Here is a 12,924-nt window from a genome sequence, read left to right as displayed (position 1 = left end):
TCATTGTGGGAAGATCAATCTTCATCAGCATCTTCAACTACACCATCTCATCTCAAACCCTAGTTCATCTCTTGTATTCAATCTTTGCCTTAAAACCTCAGATTGGTGCCTCTAGGTTGCTAGTAGTGTTGATTACTCTTTGTAGTTGATGCTAGTTCGTTTACTTGGTGGAAGATCATATCTTCAGATCCTTAATGATATTTATTACCTCTCTGATCATGAACATGAACATTCTTTGTGAGTAGTTACTTTTTTTCCTGAGGACATGGGAGAAGCCTTGTTATAAGTAATCATGTGAATTTGGTATTCGTTCGATATTTTGATGAGATGTATGTTGTCTTTCCTCTAGTGGTGTTATGTGAATGTCAACTACATGACACTTCACCATGATTTGGGCCTAGGGGAAGGCATTGGGAAGTAGCAAGTAGATGATGGGTTGCTAGAGTGACAAAAGGCTAAACCCTAGTTTATGCATTACTTCGTAAAGGGATGATTTGGATCCACATGTTTAATGCTATGGTTAGATTTATATTAATTCTTCTTTCGTAGTTGCGGATTCTTGTGAGAGGGGTTAATCATAAGTGGGAGACTTGTCCAAGTAAGGGCACCACCCAAGCACCGGTCCACCCACATATCAAATTATCGAAGTAGCGAATCATACGAGCAAGATGAAAACTAACTTGATGATAATTCCCATGTGTCACTCGGGAGCGCTTTACTTCATATAAGAGTTTGTCTAGGCTTGTGCTTTGCTATAAAAAGGATTGGGCCACCTTACTGCACCTTTGCTACACTTGTCACTTGTTACCCGTTACGAATTACATTACCACCAAACTATCTATTACCGGTAATTTCAGTGCTTGCAGAAAATACCTTGCTGAAAACCACTTGTCATTTCCTTCTGCTCCTTGTTGGGCTCGACACTGTTACTTATCGAAAGGACTACAATTGATCCGCTATACTTGTGGGTCATCAGCTATATGTTTTGAGCGACAAGAGTGAGGCAGAGAGTTATGTTATATTACTGTTTAACGTAAGAAACGTCTTCCGAGAAAAATAGTTCTTCCAACAGTTCCTTTCCTCGAGTAGTTGTGTCAGGCACATGAGTTTGAAGGCGGACGACCTCGCGGGTAAAGCCCTTGGTAGAGGTTTGAAAGACCCCGTCCACTTTATTCATATGTCATGGCTGAATGATTTGTACATTTAAGAGCGCTAGCTTTCGGCTTTGTCCGTCTGAGGTACTATGCCGCCTGACCAGGGAGTAACAATCACAGCGGTGCTCCCTTTGCCCCTTAGCCGAATGATCGGGAATGTAAGGGGCAAGCACAGGAGACGGGCAATCCAGCTTGGCAAAATCTTAAGTCCAACCGATGCATATTTTGGCTTGAAAGACAATAGTGTGTAAGAGGTGGAACGACACATATTTTGAAAAGAACATGCCATACTGGTTTTTGCTCTCGAGGTCATTCAAAAGATGTCCCCGAGGTGTCTAAAACATAAAAACAAGAGAAAAGTAAAGTGGTGTATGTACATAGATGAGCAGTGTTCGGGGCTTCAATCATAGAAACATTGGAGTAGCGCTGCATTCCAGGGGTTGGGTTCTAGACGGCCATCCACTGGATCTCGAATTCGGTAGGCGCCTCCAATGAGGACCTGGTCAATGATAAATGGCCCATCCCATTTAGGGGAGAGTTTGTGCTTCTGCTTCTCTGGATGAAGCCTCATGACTAGGTCTCCTACGTTGAAGTCCTTTGCACGAACATCCCGACTGTGATATCATCGGGCTTGTTGTTGGTAGATGGAAGATCGTGCCCGAGCAACATTGTGCTCCTCTTCTAGGGTGTCCAGGGAATCCTATCAATCTAACTCGGCCTTCCTCTCTTCATACGTGCGTACCCGAGGTGCGTTGTGTATGATGTCGCAAGGGAGTACTGCCTCGGCGGTGTACACCATGAAAAATGGGGTATATCCAGTGGATCTGTTCAGCATGGTGCACAAACCCCAGAGGACGGAATCAAGTTCTTCTACCCATTTGCAGTCGGCTTCTTTAAGGGAGCGTACTAGCCTAGGCTAGATGCCACTGAGAATTAGTCCATTGGCGCATTCCACTTGCCCGTTTGACTGCAGGTGATATACCGACGCGTAGTCGAGCTTGATACCATTTTTGCGCACCATGCTTTGACCTCTTTGGCCGTAAAGTTTGTCCCGTTGTTTGTGATCAGACTGTCCGGGATACCATAGCGGTGCACTACCCCGAGATGAACTCAATTATTGGGATGGCTCCGACCAAGGTAACTGGCTTTGCTTCGATCCACTTAGTGAACTTGTCCACCATGACAAGTAGATTTTTTTTCCTGATCCGTCCTTGAGTGGGCCGACCATATCTAACCTCGAGATCGCAAAAGGTCAAGTTATAGTGATAGGCGGAGGACTGCAGGGGGGGTGGCTTTGTTTGGAGAACACTTGACAGCCTGGGCAACACTGTACTAATGCAGAGGCGTCGACGCCTGCAGTTGGCCAATAAAAACCAATTGGAAAAGCCTTGCCGATCATGGTCCGAGCAGTGGCGTGATGTCCGCTCATGCCGGAGTGTATCTTCTTAAGTAATAGTCTTCCTTCCTCCCCGTAGTGCTTAACTTATAGAGTTCTCCCTCATGAACCTTCTAATGGTCTGATTTTTTAGCACAATGGTAACATTACTTGCGGAGCAAGAAATGCTAACTCCTCGGTCTGAATCAAATCTCTCGCAACGAAGAAGAATTTCATCTCTTGCTAACAAGGACTTATTCGGAACACAAAGATATTTCTCTCATCTCTCATAGGATTCGAGTTTAGCACCAGAGAATCGTAAGCTTAACACTATACCCTCTTAATACTACGGTGGTCCTATTATCCAAGAAACAGAAAGATGAACTACGAAACAAATACTATGTCTTTGCTTCGCCTTCAAACTTCTCGGCTGCAGTCAATTTCTTCGGACAAGCACCGAACCAATTGCTTCACGTCAGCAATTTTTGGGGGGTCACTTTAATCTTCGCTGCCACGCAAGAAATTATCTTCGGAGTTTGTACCAAACTCCTCATGACTTCAGGGACTTGTCACTCTGTGTGCACTAGCAAATATATTAGTCCCCACACTGTTTATGACAACAATTTCCAAAAAATAAGGAGGTAAATTATTGCACCAACACCATCCATCTAGTTGCTTCAGCGGGGTCGCGTATTCATCCTTCACCATGACATCGTCGAGTTCCTCCTCCTGTATGCCTAGATCCATAAGCATCACTTCCACTTCTCCCGTATAGAGCCACAATCCAGAGGCGCAATATCCGTTGAGATCTCTAGCCCCAAGAAAACAACATTGTCGGGCGGAAGAACCCTAGACCTCCCACTCCCCAAAACGAAAGAGACCAAGACGGGGTAGCGATCTAGATCGCCCTTGTTCAGCCATAATCCTTTCTTCCAAGGAAAACATGGTAGGGAAGGTGAGTCTCAACGGCGGCAGTGGCGCCGCCGAGAGAAAGAAAAAAAAACTAACTGAAGGGAACGTGCCGAACTGTTTTTGTTTTTTGTTGTTTAGAATTTCGTGCCGAACTGGATTTTTTTTTGAGACAATTCACCGAAGCTTTATTAACTCGTCACAATGTTTACAGAAATGGACGAAAGATTTCCCAGGTGACCTAACCAAACATGGCGGCCACCTTCCAGGGTAAGAGCATGCTTCGCTAAATTGTGAGTCTCAAAATTTGAGCTCCTATTTTCATAAACTATTTTACACGACGTAAAATAAGAAGAATGAGTAATGATCTCCTGGATTACCGCTCCATAACTTGATCGGTGATGCTTCTGAATGTCATCAACAACCACCTTACAATCTGATGCAACATGAATCCTCTGAATATACAAGTCGTCCGCTAGAGCCAATGCTTCCCTGACGGCAAACGCCTTAAGTGTTGTTGGGTCTGTAATGTGTCTGAACACCATTGCTGATGCCGAACTGGATGGTGCTATAGCAGTGCTAGTTGGGCCTAAACCAAAACGTCCTAGTAGGCCGACTCGTGCTATAGCAGTGTGCACCAGATCGAGCCCAGTCCAGTGCCCATGAGAGGGGAAACCCTCCCATTTCAGTCCATCTCCCATCGCTTCCTCACTTAAACCCCACGCCGCACCCCTCGCCGCCGGCCGCCGCCACGCCCTCACCATGGCTCACCTCCGCCTCCTCCTTTCCCACTCCCGCTACCACCCGCATCCCCATCGCCTCCTCCCGCTCTTCCGCTTCTCCACCTCCAACTCTGGCGACCCCCCACCGCCGACCATCAAGCCCGTTTCCTACGCCCCGAAGCCGCAGGCCCCACCCGAGGAGGCCTCCTCGCCGGATGCCCGGAGCGCTAGCCCCGGGTGGCAGGACTCGCCTCCCAGGAGATTTGAGCAGCAGCCGCCGAATCCGCCGCGGCAGTTTACGCGGCAAGAGGTGCGGTTCGTCAAGGACGCGGGGCCCGCGATCGCGCCGGTGTCGTACCCGAGCAGGGTTGCGCCACTTCCGGAAGACCGTCCAGCGGAAGATGGGGCTGGGGAAGGGGTGAATGAGCAGGATCTGCGCGGCGAGGCGGAGCGGATTGAGATGAATGCTGAGCGGTCGAGGAGATCCATCTTCGGCGTGCCGGTGGAGGAGGAGACGGTGCCGTACCCATCGCTGATACCCGTTGCGAAGCGGCCGCAGAAGGTCGCCATTGATCTCGTCGATGCACTCCGCGAAATCAAGGTCTGCACTTCTCGTGATTCGGTTCATCGAGGTTCAAACTCGCAAATCAAAAATCTCGTTATGTTCCAATTGGGGATCATAGCTTTGTATAATTTGGACATGGTTTCATAGCACTAAGGTTTTCACATCGAGAAGAGTACCTCACTTGAAGTAGCATGATTTTGTTTGTTTAGTCAATGGGAAGGAGTGTTGGTGAAATAGCCATAGTTTAACTGGAATGCGACTACAAATTTTAGGATGGGATTAAGACGAATTTGATGTATGTTTTTGTTGTTGTTGCTGTGACAGTGGATTCTATCATACTAGGAAGAATGCTCCTATTTTGTTTAGGGTGTGTCTAGCTCTCATCTAAATGGGAATTAGCAAATCCATTTTGTTTATGCTGCCTTTGGCACTGTTGTTTGGTTATAACAATTCTGTTTTACCTGAGTTGATTTGACTTATTACCCTGTTTGGCTAACTGATTTTGCTATAATCAACAGAAACATAGTTTAAAATCTTGTTCTGCTAACAGAAGAAAGAAGAAATATCGAACTGTGTTTCATTTTGCCATGTTAGTTAACATCAACACCCTGTATGCAAACAAGACTCTAGTTTCTCCACAACAGCTTTAAAATAAGTTGAGCATTCTCAAACTGGCATATGATCTTTGTATGTAGATGATACAAACATTCATTGCATTCTTGTTTTTGCCCTTAGGTTGTAGGGAAAGTTCATAGGCGTTGTGATGGGCGCAAGATGTTAATGGCGCTGGTAGGAAAAACAGAGCGCTAGATTAGGTTAACTATAACATTCTGGAAGAGAGATTTTCTTGTTGATTGAACCAAAATGATGCCAACTTATACCCTAGCAGAAGACCTGGAATTGACTGATCTAGACTAGTATTGTACCATCTTACTGAACCCTTAGTTAACCACTAAATGGTGACCAAGCCTCCCTTGCCTTGTTATCGTTCTCTTTGCACTACTTCAGTTGTGGCAGAGACCGGCAGGACCTGATCTCTGAGTCTTACTATCTGCTGCCTCTGCTCTTCCTAGTCCTGATCCAGCGCCATTGCTGGCTCCATTTTCTTTTCTGCTTGCTGGCCAAGTGTCCGCCTCTCTGATAATACCTTCACATGTCAGAGTTCACAGCACATTACATGTTAATATGTTATGCAAGCTACTGTTCTATCCAGTATTCACCACAATTTCGCTCTAGGCATGTGGTTTGCATTGAGATTTGAGATGCTACACATGACGTTATGTTGTTCTGTTACGGTGAAATAGTGAAACCTAAATGAATATAATAAAGTTCATGTGTCATACACTTGTATCACTGCTGAACTACCACAAACGACCTGGGGCATTCTGAACACAGGATCTTTGGAGCGTTTTCAGTCTTGTAGGATTTTTTGAGCTAAAACTGTTAACGAGCCAAGTTCATGTGTTCGGCAATATTTTTTGTTAGATTGAACTATTCATGATGAATTGTTTCTGTGATGAAAAGCCACAAAGTGTCCTTGCTCAAGCGGCTAGGTAATAGATTATTGATTCTAACATGATAAGTTGCAATTAGTTGTCAGTTTAGGTGTCTTGCAACACCCCTATGAAGCAAGATCTCTAACATTACTAAGAAAGCTTATTTTGTCTGCGAGTGATTAGTGACAGAATTCTGTAGTATACGTGTAGTAGCTTTAAAAAATATACTTGAAGAGAGGATAGTGTAATTTTCAGAAGAGTACGCTTGTAAGTTGTAAGAGTACACTGTGGTTACTTCTGAGATTGTTTTGTGGAGGATGTTTGGGAAAAATGTTCAGTGGGAAACTACCCTCCTGGCAATAACCCTCTGGAAACCATGTGTAAGAGGTGTCGAATAACTATGAAAATAGAATATGTGGGGGAGGTGATGTTCTATTAACATGTATAACTTGAAAATCAAACCCTATCACATTTTAGGAGGTATAAAAAAGAGGAACAGCAAAATGAACAGCGGTGATGAAAATCTTAATCGTACTAAATATGTGTTTTTCCTAGCTCCAAATGTGATTGGGTTTTAACTTAATTTTTTTAGGTTTATAAAACATAAACCTCACTGTGATGCTGGAGAAAAAAAAGTAGCTGTGAATGGTGTTCATTAGCTTTCTCTCCATACATTCAAGACCTTTGTTCAATGTTCAATTCTCATGGGACATATAAGAATAAGATGACTTTTAAGCTGTCAAGTGTGGGAAAATGTAGAAATGCTTTATGTTTCACACACTTTATGTTCCACAAAACTTGATAATCTAATTGTTTAGTCAAGAAATAGTAATCAAATGGTCTTACTTTGTTCTGTTGTTTTCTTCCAGACCAGTGCAAATGAGAAGAAGCGGAATTTTACTGAAACAGTGGAAGCTCATGTGATGTTAGGCGTTGATCCACGTCGTGGTGACCAGGTCTGCTTCGCTTCTTTAAAAAGTACATTGAAGCACACCTTTTATCCTGTCATATTTTCTCACTATTGCTACTCTATGGAAATTTAACCTGCCATGTTACTGAACCACTTATTGCCAGCTGCATTTGCTGCTGCACTGCCAAGACCTGTTTACTCTGGTTTCACTTGAGTGTATGTGATCTTTCCTGGTCTTTCACAGTAGCTCATTTGCTCAAGCCACCGGTAATGGCTGAAGCTGTGGTTCTCGTGGCATAAGCATCGAGTATCTGATTTCTGTATCAATCCCACAGAGCATCTGTTTTGTTGATCTTTTGCTTATTTGTTGAAGTTCGATTTGATTGTCAACTTAGTGCCTTCAAAAAACGGTCATCTAGGTGTCATGTTACTGAGCCAAGTCATTTGGCAAGGTTAGCAATTCCAGTGCCGTAGTACGCCATTTTCTTGCAATTACCGGATAAACCTAATTGACACACTTGTGCAATTTTGTACACATGGTTCTGTTGGAAGGTTTGAAGCACATGCAATTGCATATTCTCATCTTCTGGTTCCACGCACAAACAACACAGCCTGCGTGCTGCGTGATTCAGCATGCACGATTTTCCAGCACTCGTGCTCCCTTTCTCCTTCATGTGGCTAGCACTTCCCTGTACGAGGCATGATCTAGGGTTTCATGACTGGATCAACCAGTTATGACGACAAAAACACAGATGTAAGAAGCTAACTGATTGGAATAATTTGTCGATTCTTGTAAAAAAGCCCAGCTGATATTAGTGTATGACATTGTATTTGCCACGAAACCAAAGTTCCCCAATGTGTTGAAGCCAGTGTAGAAGCTATGTGATTTAACAGGGATGCTGCTGAAGTCTTGTCTCTATACCTGTTGAGGCCTATCTAACACATTCTAATAAAGAAGAAATGTTGGCCAGAGGTTTTGTGCATGCTAAGAAATGATGATTAACTAATTCTTCTCCAGTTGAATAGCCAAGTTGCCTCATGAATTTTTTAATTTTTTTCAATCTGCTTGTGAACGTTAGATTACTGGAAAATTATCTTCTGACACTGACCAAAAATTTCCCTGGCATACAGATGGTCCGTGGCGCCATAACTTTGCCGCATGGCACTGGCAAGGTACCTTTCTAAATATCGTTCACAGCCTATTTTACAGGCATTGGGTATACACCATCTCTGTTTCGTAAGGAACAACAAAAAGAGTTCTTGCATCCCAAATGGTGCCTTTGTTTTATATGAGTACTTCATGCTGAGGTCCTTCTCTTTATAAGACTGTTAGGGTAGCAGTATTTGCGGAAGGGCCTGCAGCAGAGGAAGCTAGAGCAGCTGGAGCAGATGTTGTTGGTGGTGACGAGCTGATTGAGGAGATTCGCAAAGGTACTTTATTTCCTTTAGTATGTTACGGTTTTTGGAACTTACTTTCCTTGGAATATCACCAATACCTGCTCTCACTCCCTAGTACCCCATCCTATGTTTTCCTTAGTTTCATCTATGATGTTTGACATTCTTGTTGATTGGAATTCCTTTTTTCCACCTATGATTATACATATTAGGAGGAGGCAAACTAAGTTTCGACAAGTGCATAGCAACCCCAATGTTCATGCCTCGGCTTTCAAAGGTATCAGTGTGGGCTTTTGGACACCTATGTTATTTCTTGGTTGACATATTATTAACAACCTGACTGATTCTCCAGGTCGCTAGAATATTGGGTCCGCGTGGTTTGATGCCAAATCCTAAGGTAGGCATCTTCCCTTTTCATTTTATTTTGGAATCACACTGAAGTTTTCTGCCTTTCTTGACACTTCAAATCTTATAGTTAGGGTCTGTGACAAATGATGTTTCTGGTGCTGTCAAAGCGGCAAAATCAGGTCGTGTTGATTTCAAGATAGATAAAACTGCTATAGTGCATGTTGGCCTTGGAAAGGTATGGGACATGGCCATCAATATTAATACACATATGCCTAGTGAATTTATCAATATAATTATGTACATAGTCAAGCAACTCCTTACTTTGCAATTCTGTGTTGTTCCTCATTATAGTTTGTGTTGTTTTTTGCAGATCAATTTTTCTGAGGAGAGTTTACGTGAAAATATTGGTGCTTTCGTAAATGCACTTTTACTTGCTAAGCCGGTGGGCTTAAAGAAAAGTAAGTGAGCGGCTAGTGCTGCTAACATGCTTATACCAATATTTTGTATCAACATTGTACCTTATTAGTGAATATTACTCAACTACAAATTTATGAACTTCAAACTATTTTATATTGTGGTATACATTAAAATACAAAGGTGAACATGGGTGCACGCACACCCATTACAAGAAAGTATATAAAAAATAGCCAAAAATTCAAATAATTCTAAAATTTTGGGGTATCATACTTGGTCAACTGGTCTACTCACATGCACTCAGAAATGACACCCATGGCATTCTTAGCGAAGAAAAGAAAATTGGATCTCCAAATTACTTCGAACAGTGTCTTTTTTTAGCACCGATTTTGTCTTTTTTGCCTAGAATACCATGGATTTCATTTTTTCGTGAAACTTCATACGCGAGTAGAGCACTCTGCCATGTATGATACAAAAATATTCAGATTTTTTTTCTAGTATTTTTCTGATTTTACTGTTCATAACTGGTGCGCTTGAAACCATGTTTCAAAATTCGTCTCCGTGTATGAACTCTGAGTCTGACTGATTTTGTTTGATCCTTCTCTGTCAGTTTCAATACTTTGGACACTTGACATGAAACGCCAGTGCCCAGTTTAAGAAATCAATTTGAGTACCTAATTCAGATGGCGAATTAGGCAATAGCTCATTCTTAGATATTAATATTTCTCTCCATGCACGTTTTGATATTTACATATTGTTTCTCTGATAATTGTGATGATGGTATTAAATCCAAGCTATTAACACTCACTTTCTTTCAGCTTCAAAATATGTTGGATACGTGAAGAAGTTCACGCTGAGTAGCACAGTAAGCTCTTTTCTCTTCCACTTCTATCTGATGTATCATTGGTTTCACTTTCTAGGTATGTCACATAATATTTCACCCAAAATTAATAACATGTTAAAAGACCTTTTCGGTTTTCATCTTCTTACGACCTTATATGTTATATTCCTTTTTATGACAACATTATGGGAGCGCTCTACTTTACATTTGAGTAACAATAATAAATACTCTACAAAATAAGATATGAAAGGCTACAGAAGACTGAAAAAGGGCACATGGCTTCATAATCTGGAAAATCAGCATAACTGAAAAGGAAAAAAGGAAAAAACTGAGTGCCAGACATTTTGGTACTAGTTGTCCCGCAGGCATTATCACTTATTTGTGCATGTGCGAAACAAATTTGAAATTATGCATCTTTCTTCCGCAAAACTCTTTCTGTACTCTTGAAAGTAGGTAGTATTAGTAGTGCGTATTTATCCATTATGCTACTCCCACTGATCCATATTAATTTTCGCTGATTTAGTACAACTTTATACTAAATGAACGACAATTAATATGGTTTGGAGGGAGTATTTTTGTGAAAGTTATGGAGCAATGTGCTAGAAACAGTAGGCTTGTACTGGACTCGCAGCACTAGCAAGTGCACTATTATCTTTAGAGCGAGGATCCTTCCTCTCTCTAAGTTGACCCTATATACGGAGAAAGGTGAAATTACTGCTAGGTACTTGATAACTTTGCTAATGGTTTGCATCAAGTTGACCCTGATGGTATTTTAGTTGTCTGACATGATTCTGGCTTTGGTGGTCTGTATTGTCCCATGAGAGGTCTTGTGAAATGCTACAGTTAAACCTATGCTGTGTTTGTACAGCTTGATCAGTATGTTAGTACTATCAAGAGTTGCAATGATTGCTAGTGGCTCTGTCATTGTTAGCGGTGTAAACTGAAAGTAAGGCTGCTTGTGATATCACACCTAAACATGTTCAAATGTAACCCTTACGAGCATTGTCCCAACTTCTTCCATCTTTCATTTTCACATACCGTGCTCCAGCTTGGTAGTTTCCACCGCCTGTCCAGGGTTGAGCCCTGGGTTTTTGACGGCGGGCAGCATCTCCTTGGATTGCTCTTATCTTTTATGTCTCTTACCGGAGGAACTTTCTTGCAGATGGGACCTGGATTTCCTGTTACTATACCATCGCTATCGGCAGCTGCTGATGACTATAGCAAGGCGCATGTGAGCTAAGTCAGTATAAATCAAATCTGAACGAACCATTTTATTTTTGGGGTACTTGCAACCAGTTCCTTGCAAGTGGCTGGCCTATCGCAGCGGAGCATGGCGTGTGATAACCAGACTGAGCAGTTGGATGGGTTGCTGTTCTGACACGCTCGGATGATAATTTTGTGGTCAAAAACTTCCAGCAAACCTTATCTCGTTAAATTCGGCACGGTCACACAAATTATGTGGTTTGTTTTGCTGGCCCACTCATGTCATCCTACTCATAGCTCAGCAGTCTGTCGTGTGTAATCGCAATGTAATATTGAGTTCATTACCAGAGAAGAATATATTATTTTCTCTTGCGGGGCATAACTAGAGAAGACTAGTTATAGGTCTGGCATCTGAGTGATCAGTGTCCACTAGGAAGTAACCGGTTTTTGCTGGGCTTATGTTAGTATAGTTAGCGTATTTATTGCAGCTGGTGTGATGCAGTTCTAGGTCGTCATCTCATCCAGCTTGTGCACCTGGGAAAATAAAATGGTTTGTGTTGTCTCTGCTCTGTTGGTATACAATATCTGTGACCGCCGTCAAAAGATTTGGACCTCCTTTGTTTCCTGCTGTGTTTTTTTTGGTGGTGTTCCTGCTGCCTGCTGGGGGACTTTTCAAAGCAGACAGGGCTGGCTGCTTAATGGGCCAACATCAGTATAGGCTAGTGACAAAACAAGGAATTATGTTGAAACGGATGCATTTTGGCTTGTTTAGCGCTGTCCCGTCGGCCCACTAGTGCTACATGTATGTGGTATTTTAGGATATCAGACGCACACCTCATGCATTTCTAAGCTGCCTGCTCCGAAGTGATGCCTCCAAGAAGGAAATATGTAATCGAACTTATGGTGAAACTGTGCCTTTAATTAGATGAACACTGCAGGGTGTGGCTGAGCTGTGTTGTGAGATTCATCGGGGGAACTTTTATAGGGAGAGGTAACTGGAAGATCCACATGTGTGTTGATGCACTACCTGCAGATGCAGTGGCGTTGAAATTTATTTTGCAATTGGCTCAGTCTCTAGGTTGCAGCAAGCTTCTGGTCAATCCTGATAACATAGAGGCTGTGGAGGCAATGAAGGATGCTGACATGTCTTTTGGAGTAGCAGTGGCACGGCACTCTTTGATGGCTGCTTCCACATTGCTTGTTTTCGAGGAGTTCAGGTCCAGTCTTTGCGTCTCCGACGCTTTGACTGCCGGGGTGTTGAATATATGGTTGTGCATGTATATTTTGTATCTTGGCCCACCTTCTAGTCTTTGTATAGTTCAGGTTGAGGCCCACCTTGTACTGCATATATACATGCGGTATCCACCGATCAATACATCGAGTTGCATTGCCAAAACTTTATTCTTCAACATGGTATCATACCTACGATCCTAACCCTACTCCTTGCCGCCATCGCCGCCGTTGCCGCACCACGCCGCCACTGCCACACCCCGACGCCGCTGCCGCCGCGCTGCCGCCCGTGTCCAGCCGCCACCTCCCCTACCCGCTTTCGCACCCCTCATCCCTAACCCTAGCCGCGCCGCCTCTCCCGG

The 12,924-nt window shown here is 43.1% G+C and overlaps 1 protein-coding gene across 1 annotated transcript; it reads left to right on the top strand.

The window, feature by feature from the left end:
- The first annotated feature begins 4,109 nt into the window (after positions 1 to 4,109).
- On the top strand, positions 4,110 to 11,947 carry LOC119337207 (50S ribosomal protein L1-like). Its single transcript, XM_037609326.1, has 10 exons — positions 4,110 to 4,761; positions 7,091 to 7,177; positions 8,263 to 8,304; positions 8,457 to 8,562; positions 8,739 to 8,803; positions 8,879 to 8,923; positions 9,002 to 9,109; positions 9,245 to 9,332; positions 10,107 to 10,153; positions 11,292 to 11,947. The coding sequence occupies exons 1-10, from the start codon at positions 4,201 to 4,203 to the stop codon at positions 11,367 to 11,369; spliced, it is 1,227 nt and encodes a 408-aa protein (XP_037465223.1). The 5' UTR covers positions 4,110 to 4,200; the 3' UTR covers positions 11,370 to 11,947.
- Positions 11,948 to 12,924: the final 977 nt, after the last annotated feature.

Source organism: Triticum dicoccoides, chromosome 7B (assembly GCF_002162155.2).
Source record: "Triticum dicoccoides isolate Atlit2015 ecotype Zavitan chromosome 7B, WEW_v2.0, whole genome shotgun sequence".
Classification (NCBI taxonomy): Eukaryota; Viridiplantae; Streptophyta; class Magnoliopsida; order Poales; family Poaceae; genus Triticum; species Triticum dicoccoides.
The sequence above is the reverse complement of the archived record's forward strand: the minus strand, read 5'-3'. Positions and strand labels throughout refer to the sequence as shown.